Raw genomic sequence first — 12159 nt, 5'->3', positions numbered from 1 at the left:
TCCATTCTCCCAGGTCAATGGTATCAAAGAATTCTTCAGTCCCTACCCAACGTTACTTCCTGTAAGCACGGCTGCTGCAGTTCCGTCAACTAAAACAAAATATTACTTATTACTAAGATTAAAATAAGCTCCAAAAGCAGTCTGACCAATGGAAGAGTGGCACAGGGGAGTTTCTGAAACCCGTAAGACTCTTGCAAATGCCACTTGAGCAGCCCAAGATTCATTTTCTGAAGCAATCTGTGTTTTTAAAGCAGCTTCAGCCTTACTAAAATTCAATAGGCTCTTCAGCAGCATTTTGTACCTAAATACAAAGCTCTGGATCCCATTTAGAAACACAGGAGGACAAGCTCTGTCTTAGTAAAAGCAGTTCGAGCACAGCAGGAGTAGTGAATGCATGGAATGAAACACAGTGCCAAAGATCAGAATCAACTCCACAAACATGGGGACAGGAATCTAGTTCTAATCTTGTCCAATGGATTGGGCACCCATTAGCAGCTGAAGCACAGTCAGGTCTATTTATGTAAAACATTTGTTTTGTGGGAAAGGATTCAGTTTGTAATGTGCAAAACTGTTCCTGTATGTGACTCACAATGTAAGAAGTGGGGATGACAAATAAATGGACTTCATAAATAAATTTCTGATCCAAACTAAAACAATGACATATATGCACCCTTTTGCAAATATGACTGAGTTTCAGAAATTATTCCCTTGTGTTAAGACATCTAATATGGCACAACATACATTTTAAGCACCCAGAATTATAATTAAAAATTGCATGCACTGTTATTTCCAAAAGCAAAGACCAAGTTTGTTCACTAATAATTTATTGACTTCGGGGGTGGGGGCTTAACATTAACCAGTGCTGTCAGTACACTGACTGTGAAATCCACAAAGACTGATAGAATGAGTTTCTAATTCAGTCCCTGATCCATGACCTTCTACCAAAATTCTAAATGAAAACAGAGATACAGCACACTCATCTTTGAAAAAAGAATGAGGGACTGTTACATATAAAAAGATTTCACAATTTGTGAGATGGTGATGTGAGCTAAGAAGAGCACTTGTATTTCACAATACATTCTCAACCTAGTCTTTCCTCTTCAGCCTTTGGTAAATTCATGTCACCTTTCCCTGTCTTCAGTGAATTCTTCACCAGACCTAAGGGAGGAAAAGTTGACAATACAGCTTATGTCAAAACTGGAAGTATGGGAGGAAGAGGGAATGGTTTGCTGTTGTCATTGACAACTGACATTGGAAAGTGATCTGCAGAAAATGAACATTAACTATGCACAGGAGGCTTGGGCTTCTAAGACTGAGGCAAAAGTGTAAAAGTGTCAATGACTTCCTCTGAGGACACATCTTTCAGCTACTTCAATGAGACTTATTTCAAGAAACATGTAATTAAACATTAAGAATAAGGATGCTTTCCAGCATAAGTTTCTGGAAATCTTACTTCCTACAGGAGCTTTTTGCAAATCACAATGAAAAGGCTTTAATACAACTCCTCAGTGCCTTTGTCACACAGGAGGAGAAATAATTACGAGAAAGTTATATTAAATAAGAAAGTCTAACTTGGATGGAAGGCTGAAAGCTTTGGAAGGAAATTGGTCAAATGTCTCAAACACTTAGCTACTACTGAAAATACTGATTGACTGAAAGTCATCTCAACTAGAAAGTTACAGGAATCTCATATATACACACACATAGATGTTTGACTTGTCTGCATATGTCAGTAAGAACTGGTATAAATACAATGATAAACAAGACTGACAACACGAGACAGGATTACATCACAGAACTGCTGTCTTTCAGCATGTTCTAGCTTTGCTTCCTCACTGTCATATGCTATTTTTTAACAATGCTAATGCAAAATGTCTTGCTAGTGCAAATTTGACATTTTCTAGTGAAACACAGTTCCATATTCATGACCATCATATGTATGCATTTGAAGGACTTAATCCATTTTATTAAAATATAATCTGCAAAATGGAAATATACTCTTCCTACTTCCCTCCAATAACTGAGTGACTTGTCCTGTTGTCTTAAAGGCTAGAGATAGAGTGAGAAGGCAGATATATTCCACTGTTTCAAAACATAAATGAGAGGCTAATCTGAAAATAATCCAAGGCAGCTGTTGTGAAGACTGTTTGTTTTACATTAAAAAGGACACAATATTGAACTAGTCTCTTGAAAACTCAGGAGGTTTCCAGAAAAAGTTTCCAACTCATACTTTGCTGCGCCAAAATATTTTTAGAGCTAGAGTACAGTACATGCCTCTCCATTCTTTAGAAATCACCTTCTTTTCATACTGAAGTTTACAAAGAGATCATAAGGGGCTGACATAGAAAACCTTCTATCCCTGAAAATAGTCTATGGGATCTTGTATAGCTTTATAACAGTTTAAACGACGTCTACGCAAAATGCCTTAAAAACTAGGCTGTTAAGTAGAGCTCTATTCCTAGTGGACTTAAAATATATATGTAAGACAAAGTTCAGGCTAGGAAGGACATACTTTTTGACATGAACTTTCTAGGGAGAACTACTCTGAGGCAGAGAAATGGAGAACTGGAGAGAGCTGCAGTGCCTGTAAGCCTCCATGATGAAATGCAGTTCTCAGAACAGCTGATCAGATATGGCTGGCTGTAAAACTACACCAACTTGTGCTACTGAGGAGCACAAGAACACTTTCTCAGACACATGCCTTGCAGAATTCTGGTGTAAGTTGCAAGGCCTGCATATTCCATGATAGCATGATGGAGTAATTTAGCTTTGATTCAGGCTTCTTTGCTGAATCAACTTTGAAATAGTTGGTTTGTTTCTGTGGAACCTCTATGAGAGAAAAGCCATTGCTTGCATGAGGGCATGACTGCCAAAATCATTAGGAAACAAACCAGCTCAGCCATTATTCAAAGAAAATGTGTTAGAACATATCTTCTACCCATGTTAGAAGTCACAGAATAAACAAAGACTGTTCCCACTGAGAGCTTGATGAAGGTCAGAGCTAGAACTCTCCCAAACACTTCAAGCCCTACAAAGCACCAAATCTGCAGAAGCCCCTTGTCCACTCATTCAAGATCCAAGTAAGCAGTTAAAATAAAATACTTCTTACATTCAGTGGTCTGTTTCTAGTCAACATCCACATGTACTAGCAAGGTAGATATTTTTATCTTGTTTACTTCTAAGTAAAAGAAACTCCATCACAGAGAGGTTGAATCTCTGTGGGGAATCAGTATCATGCCAGGAACTGAAGTGAGGCATTTCTGACTCCAGTTCTTGGATTGTATTTCTTTATGATTTATGAGTGGGTGACAAAAATATGAAAACAGATGGAAAAATTGACTTTTGGTTGTGTAAATTAAGTGAAAAAAATGTATTACAAATATTCAAGTAAAACACACCAAGCATTGTCAGCTACACTCAGATAATCACCCCCTAAGTAATGACCTGCATTTCTCCCTTTACCTAATAACTTCATTTTAATTATCACAGAAGAAGCTCTCTGAGCATGTGAACAATTCCCATTTATCTTGTGATCTGATTGCTTTTCAATGTCTAGTCAGCACTGAAGGCAGATTTTCCAATAAATTCCAATTGCTTGCACTGAAGACTTGGAACAAATGCTCTCCATGTAACACACTTGACAAAGAAGTAACTCACCATCAGTAGCTTGAAGGCTGTATGTCAGGCCCAGTGCCAGGTAACCCTTTGCCAGGGACTCTCCAGCATCCTCCCCCAGGTCTATCACCATTTTAGCAAATTGTTCTGCTTCTTCCAGCTGCAAAAGAGGTAGGTTGAGACTTAAAGGCATTTCCTCTATATTTGCTCCAATAAAATTCACCATTAGCCTTACCTGCAAGTGATCTGAGAGTCATTCACACAAGGGCTCCCAGTGATCCCAGTGAACACTCATAAAAAGGAGAATGTAGAAGGTCAGATGAGCAGATCTTGGTGCACATGCACAGTTTTAAGAAAAGTTTGGGGTTTGCACCCCAAACTCTTTCCAGATGTTTAAGATTAATCAAGGACATGATCTTTTTTTATAGCTTCCCTCAGGCACACTTCAATCATGCAGCCTAAAATGCAAACACTGGATCAGCTGGACTACATATATGATATCCTAGTAGGGCATTGAAAGGTCTAACAGGTTTCTTCCTTCAAAAGAAAACCATTCAGTTTTGCTGTCTGATTTTTTTAAACCTTAGCAAATTTTACTGTCTTTTCAAATATTAGAATAAAACAAGAAACCACTAACTTCACTGAAAGCTCTCAGCTGCTGCTTGAAATTCTGTTGCCAAAAGGACGCAGAAATTTCAGAACACAAATTTTGATCTGAACAAACACACTACCTCGGCAGTTCTGGCTGCACTAACCACTTTCTGCATCCTTTGCAAAGACACAATTTCCTTGAAAATGCATTTTATATTATAGATAGAGATTGGAGGAGAGAGCAGTCACAATCGCTCAGGATCAGCCTCCAAAGTGATGAAATATGTAAGCTGGTCTCTTCCACTACATCACAGACTGCTCTCCACAGCCTTCCTTTCAACACATATCTATCAGCATCTGTAAAATCCGAGTTACTGGCAATTTTAAATAAAAAGAATAAGTTAAATATTATTATAGAATGGAGTGTTTCTCATTTCTAACTTTAAACTCTTACTAATTTCACTCACCCATTTTAAGTAGAAAAGACAAAGACCTGTACACTGTATATACATTGAAAGGCGTAGGTTGGAGAGACACTGGCAAAACTTGTAAGTAATGCCTGAAAGATAGAGCCTACAGGAAGATCTCATTTCTGTACAAGACAGTATGCAGATCCTGTCACCCATGATCAGAGTCATCCCTAATCAAGAAGCAGACACTATTACACTATCTGACAAATCCTCCCTTTGGAAACTTTAATTACATCACAACTGACTTTATGGGATGGGGCTGTTTAATTTTGAGAAAGTACTTTTTTTGTTGGAAATCCACCTAGTTTAGACACAAGTACTGTGGATGTGTGCCCTCTTCATACTCAGCATTGTCAGACTTCAGCACCTCATGGCTCCTTAATATCTAAAATGACTCACTCATAACAACCTGGAATTAAAATGCACCATCAGACAAGAAATTGGCCTTCTGCAGTGATCTGTTAATACACTACCTATGAACAAAATCTACGTGACTTGATGTAGCATCCTATCAATGAGCCTCCTAATCCCATCACTTGAAAACATTCAGGTGACAACATTAACTAATGGCTTCATAAACAAACCACCTGGATTTATTAGATGATAGCAAACATTAGAATAAAATTACTTTTAACATAAAACTGAAGAAAGCCTGAAAACTGCAAGTGAAGAAGCAAATCTCCACTGCTTGAATTTCTTCCCACTGGTGCAACTCCCTGAGGCCACAGGATTCAAACTAGATGTAGAACAATTATTCCCCAATTTCTGAAACCTCAGATCAGTCAGTCCAACAACCAACACATATGTTACCATCAAACCCTTTCCTGAAAGCATTAGCGCTCCTCATTGCCCCATCAGCTGTGACTGTGGAAGCCACTAACTGACACAGGAACACCTCTTGAGGAATATTGGGACTCACCAAGTAAACTGCAAGGCCTGTCTTTGAGGGTGTAATCCAAAGCTTACCAAAACCACTGGAAATAGTCCCACCTACTTCAGCAATGTTGAGACAGAACCCTTAAACTCTGATCACATCAGGAAGACTGAGATTTGTTTCAGATTTCTTAACCTGTCAGTAGCCCCAGCAGCTTCCCTGCCACATACTGAAATGTGTCCTGGACCAGAGCCTAGGACAATGAAGAAGTGAGCCATGACTTGCCACATAGAAAAAACCCAAAAAACAAAACCCACAAATGAACAACAAAAACCCTTCCTATATTATAACTAAATTCTTCACCTCTCAGAAACTTTTACATAAGACATGAAATCTCTGCAGCTTGAAAATTCATTATGCACCTCTTTGCCACCATAAACAGCTATATTCTCACTCTCTCTCTTTATTGTTTCTCCTCTTCTCCCCACACACACTTTCATCCAAGAAGTGTCCATTAGACAAAGAAAAGAGCTCTACAAGGTATTCAAATGACTAGTGAACAAGAGAATGGGTAGAGTGCATGGAAAAAATGAATGAAAAGTTTGAAGCTGAAATGAAAACAAAGACATGTAAAATTGGAGAGATTTTGTTCCATTGTTTCTCTGAATGGTCACCTGATGGTAATTCCAGTTTCTGACTGGAAATACCTATACTGCACAAATCAGTAGTGCACCATTCAGCCTTCCTGCCTGCCAGTTAGCCAGGGCCACCTGTCAGTATCAGATTAATCTAATGAATAAATAATTAAAACCATAACTTTTCAGAGTGGCTGAAACAGCACTTCTAGCACATTCTTGTGAACATTTATTCATACTAAACCCTAATGGCACTTTGACCAGCCACAAAGATTCTTATGAATGCAAACCTGGGTCAGCTGAAGTCTGCTTTGAAAATAAGTGGCCTCACAAACTCCAGCACAGCTGGTTCTGTTTATGACAACATTTACTTTTCCTTCTTACAGCACTCAGACACTTCTCCCTGCCAGCCCTGCTGTGGCAGCCATCTGCCCCCTCTTCTCCCATTCTCCTACTCTTCAGTCATTCTGGGCAAGTGTGAAAAGCCAAACCTTTCACTCACATCACCCACTGTGATGTTTCAACTCTCCAGTGCATCAATCTTGCAGATGGCCTAGTCAACTGTGAATCTGGCAAGTACTACCTGAAACAGGAACAACCCCCTTGGGACACATTTGGGGTAACCAACTAAACTGCAGGGACCACCAGACTGCAGTCTGGATAAAAGCTCCCTCTCCATGCACCCAATGAGGGACCAGTAGTGAGCCTGACCTGTGATCTGCCACTAAAGCTGTGTCTGGGGGGTCCGTACAGATATGGGGTGCCTTCAGTCTGCACTGTGGAGATGAGAAAGGGAGGAGGGAAGGCCTACCATGTTATTCTCTTAGAAGCAACAAAAAACGAAATCTCAAAGCCCTCCCTCCAATCTGGTCCTTGCTGTTCTAACATTTTTCTACATACTTTGCACTGAAAAGCTGGTAGAGAGAAAGGCAGCATTCCAGGCTGCAGGGAGAAGCTCCCTGCCTCCAAAACTTGCATGCAAGAAAGACAACATGGGGAAAAAACAACCTAAAAAGAACTTTCTGCATTTTAAACTCCAGCTATATAAAGTGTCAGGAGGCACCTGGAACCACTAGCTAAGCAACCCCTCTATCACACCAGAAAGCAAACACCTGGCACCTGGAGAGAGACAGGCTGCCAAACTGTGAACTGACACCAATGAGATGGTAATGCTCTGGGGCTGGTTGGGCTTTTTTCCCCTTTCACTTCCTCCTTCATATTTGAAAGAAAAAGAACAGTTGCTAGCTGTGCTACCCCGAGGGATGTTTCCCCTGGTACAGAGAGTGGCTGTTCCAGCCACCACTGTTATTTGGCCACAGGTTTTGGTGTGTGCTCAAGCCAAGCCCGGAGGCATACTGACAAGGGAGTGGAGAACAGCAGGTGCTGTCCCCTGGCCTAATGCCACCCAGCTGGTGTCCAACTGCCACCCAGATTGTTTTTAGAAAAGCTCAAGCCCTACCCCACTAAATCAACAGCTTGCAGGACTAAGTAGAAATTGCACTTCTCACCAGCACACATTTAGAGTAACTAAGGACAAACAAATCAGTGATGTACAGCAGGATGAAAACAGCATTTTAATGTGCCAAAGACGAGGAGCACACTAAGGAGGAGGTAGGGAATGCATCAAATGACACTGGACTTAGGACAGCAGACAAGGTTAATGAAGCAGGTGAATTTGGACACCCATGACACTGAACAATACCCAAGCACTTAAAAGATCAAAATCCTACAGAATGGGTATGTATACAAAATTACACATGATGTTAACCAGTTAAACTGACCTCTTAGCATTTTAGTTACACTGGGTTGTAGCTATAGAGACTAATTCAAAGAGAAGAATATAAATATAGTGGAATGAAAAAGATAAGAAGAAACATGCATAGGAAGAAAGAGGTCCACAAGGCATAGTCTAAAGAAAAGGTTTTGTCCCACAGCTGTTTACAGCACACAAAGCCAATCATGTTATGTATGTCAGAAAAAAAATCCTGTGCTTTCTATTGCTGGTCTAGTCAGCATTTGCTCTCTGTGTCACCATTGTTAAGCCCAACATTTTAGTCTGTGTAAACTCAGCCCCCAGCACTTAGGAATACTCAGGCTTTTCCTCCACTGTAGCTAAAGTGGTTTGTTCACAAAGGCAATGTATTGAAGACAAAATTATTGGTCATTTTTAATGTCTAAAACCCACGGGATTGCCCCAGAACAGCAGTGGTGATGTAATCAAGAATGTCTTCTAAAAGACAGAAGAAATACCTAGCAGCTCCTTGCCCTTCCCTGCTTTCTCAGCAGCCTCCCACTCTGGTGATGCTGATCCTCTCAGATGTCTGTCAGTAGGCAGAGTAACTCCAGTAATGGGACTAGATTTCATCTTTTAATATTATTCATACTGCACTATGATCTAAGCATTTCCAGGTGACTCCAGAGCTCCTAAGTGACTGGGTACCAGCACATGCACAGCATTTATTATCTATAGTGGCAGGGTCAACAACAGACAGAAGGGGAGAGAAGCACCCTCTGATGAAGTGCTCTGTGAAAGTAATGAATGGTAAGCTGTCACCTCAGGAGTATGCAGCTCTAAATCTGCATCCTGCCAACCCCCCTGACACACACACACCATGACATCCCGACCTCATGGCATGTCCCACTCTGTTTTTATAACTCCATGCACAGCCTGCCCTGGCCCAACACCACCACTTCTCCCTTTCCCTGACTGATGGCATGATCTCTGCCTTCCCAGCAAAGTGCTGCAGTAGAGCACTTGGCTGTGCATACTAGTTCAAAGAAATGAGGGAAATATGAGGTACAGCACCATCCTGTGCTGCAGCTTTTGCCATGGGACAAAGTCCTTTGAAAAGCTTCTATTAGCTGATAATACAGGCATCATTTGATGCTACACAAGCTTAGCACACCACCACTATTGTATCAACTGTGAAGCAATTAAAATGACAGACATGGCCTGAATCATGAGAATCATGTCTTCCTGATTCTTGTCACAGTAGAGTTCTAGAAGAGTCAAGCCTATCCTAGGACTACAGTCCATTTCGCTCTATGTGTGTTTACAATATATTCAACATGCCTCCATTGATATCAATTGAGTAAAAGGCAAAAGAAAGCATCAGGGTAATCCTAAACACCTCAAACATGGCTTCCAAAAATGGAGAAATTCAGTATTTAATGCTTGTTTGTAGGAAGAAGTTCCATTTTTAGTATTTTCACAATACCTGCAATAACAGCATCCTGGAGAACCTAGATTAGTAGTGAAATTAACAGAACTGTACTATTAAAATATTAAAAACAACAACTCATACTGCAACTCAAAGTCATTGCCAAAATAGGCAAGTGAGCATTCAGCTGAGACCATGCCAGGGAAGGCTGAGTGAAAGAGGAAATTGCAGCAAGCCTTTTAGTGAGCAGAACTCTGAATTTATAGTGGAGCAAGGCAAAGCAACCTCAGGATGGACATGTTCCAGTGCAAGCTACCTCAACTCTTCTATGGAAATTTAAAACAATACTCTGACCTACAATAGTCAAAGACTTCACAGTGCATTCTGGAAAGTTAAAAGACAGCTGGCTAAACACAAATGGGCTTTGTGTTTGCTTGATAGAATCATCCATGTGCAAGTCCAGCCAACTGCTGTGCTGAAACCCCAGCAAGCTGGAAGTTTTAGCAGCATGTTACCTCAAAATAATTCTGAGCCTACTACAAAAGCATTTAAAACACCTGTGTAATAGTTTAGATACAATACAGAGGTTCCAACTTTGCTGGATAGGTTTGACTGCATCCTGACCATACAAATGTGGTTTACATATGTACATTCATTTTGAAGCTTTTCTGGTCCTCCAAGTCTACTGGCTCAAGCTTTAGAATTAATGAAGTATTGATTTATTGTTTACAGTGGATTTTTTTTATTACCTCTAATTCTGAAAAAGGGAGCCAAAACAGTGCTTATGCCACTCAGTTGTTTACTGCAGGCCCAATCCTAGAAGCTAGCAGTTGATGGGGCAGATCATCTGATGTAAGCCAGCAGGGTACCCCTAACATGCCAGCAGAGTACTGCCAACTTGCATCAGTTAATGATCTAGTCATACTGCCACAACAGAAGCTGGGGGAGGCTCAGCTCTTTTCTGCATCAGGGTCTGCTACATATTGATTTGCATGGCACTGTATGAATGCATCCACGTTTTCACTTTGATTTGTTCTGCACTGAGAGATTATTTCATAGATGTGATCAGAGCATCCTCAATGTGGTAAATCATTATAGTATATTTCAATTAATTTTCTGTTTTCCTTGCTCTTAAAGTGTGCTGAGACACCATGTACAAAGCCAGCAAAATGACTTAAGTGATCACTAGATTAATCATGAAAGAAACTGTTCTGTGCTTCTCATGACATTCTGTAACTATCTATCTGCATAAATGTTGTATTTTGGGTTGTTTTTTTTATTGCTAGTAGCTGAAAGAAGACTAAAGTACTGCTTGCCCATGGGCTATAAACAAACTGGCTACAGTACTGCACCACACAGTAGACAGATGCAGGATATAAATTAGCTGCTTCATTTGGATAAATGGTGATCTGATTTCACCCTTTTCCTGCCTAGCCAGAAATCAAGCACACAGATATATTTCCTAATTGAAAAATTAATAATATTTTATATGTTCTGAAAAGGAAGATGTATTTGAATATTTGTAACTGCTAATATTTGTCCATTAGACTGTTCCTGTCCCATGTCTATCTTCCTTTCTATTTATACTGGCATTGATCAGCCTGTTAACTTCCAGTTTAAATTATTCAATTCTGATTTGATTGCCATGTAATTTAAATGCAAATAATTACTGTAAGGATGACATTTAGAAAAACAGCTCTGCTAAGCAGGAAGGTCTTTATTAGGCACAGGAGTCTGGCAGTAATATCAAAAGCACCCCTTTGACTAAGAGATGTGGGAACCTATCATTTCAGTTCTTTTAAAAGATGATCTGATTTCCCTCAGACTCCCCTTAATTAAAACCCTTCTATACCATCATCAAGCTTGCTATGAGGGTAAAGCATAGGCCACTGACTGAAAAGAATGGGAGAGGGAATATTTTTATTTTGGTTTTAGTTCATAAGGCTGTGCTCTAGATAACTGCATTAAAATTGCCCTCTTGTGAAATCGTGATTTTATTTCATAATACCCCCAGTTCTGAGCCAGGGTCTGTTTGAATAACACTGAAAAGCATTTCACACAATAAAAAAGCAGTACATAGAAGAAAAAAAAACCTCTTGCTTTGAAATAATCAAAACCAGCTCATTTTTCCCTTCTCCCCTTGCCTTTGCTATTTTTTAGGGTTAGCCAGTTGTTTTATCAGCTCTGTCATGTATGAGAAGTCTGGACATACTGCATTGCCCAAGCTGGAATTGAATTAGTGTCTCATTGTCTTCTCAAAGTGACGAGGTATTTTTATATGCTAGCTGTGCATTGAAAACTTCATCAGACATACTAAGAACAGCATTCAACACAGCTGTAATGCCTCACTTTCACACTGTTTCAACACCTCTGAGAATAAAAAAAAACCTTATTTACTTTATTTTAAAAATAACATTCACTGTGAATCTTTTTATATATCACTGAATGACTTTCAGCCTTCAAAATTTAGAGACTGAGCTGTGGACAGAAGAGAGTTAAATTGCTCCAAACGTAGAGCAGAAGTAGGTTGGGTAGTTCAGCAAGGATTCCCTTAAGGTCCTCAGACTTGAGGATTTTTCCTAGAAAAAGATGCTGCCCAGATTTTGCTGACTCACATATAAGCTTAACCACTATAGTTTGAACAGTGTAGTTCATTCAAGAACATACACAACCAGACACCCTCCCTGGGTGGTGTGTCAGTGGTGTAAACTGATACACCTCAAGTTTAGCTGAACAGCAGCTTTCATCAGACAGGGATGTAGAAGGTGGGCAGGTGGGGTAAGGGAACAAAACAAAAGCAAATTGGAATAGAA

At 39.9% G+C, this 12159-nt stretch overlaps 1 protein-coding gene across 5 annotated transcripts in view; it reads right to left on the bottom strand.

Moving 5' to 3' along the window:
* Nucleotides 1-12159, bottom strand: part of TTC7A (tetratricopeptide repeat domain 7A) — a 169869-nt gene that overhangs the window by 101852 nt on the left and 55858 nt on the right. For all 5 annotated transcript variants that reach the window (XM_054279311.1, XM_054279312.1, XM_054279313.1 and 2 more), the window contains one exon: nt 3658-3775. In XM_054279311.1, coding sequence (XP_054135286.1) covers nt 3658-3775 — 118 coding nt within the window. The remainder of the gene's footprint in view (nt 1-3657; nt 3776-12159) is intronic.

This window comes from Melozone crissalis, unplaced genomic scaffold, assembly GCF_028551555.1.
Source record: "Melozone crissalis strain CALT ecotype California unplaced genomic scaffold, PUWL_Pcris_2 ptg000027l_1, whole genome shotgun sequence".
NCBI lineage: Eukaryota > Metazoa > Chordata > Aves > Passeriformes > Passerellidae > Melozone > Melozone crissalis.
Note: the sequence above shows the minus strand (reverse complement) of the source record. Positions and strands in the feature narration are given on the sequence as shown.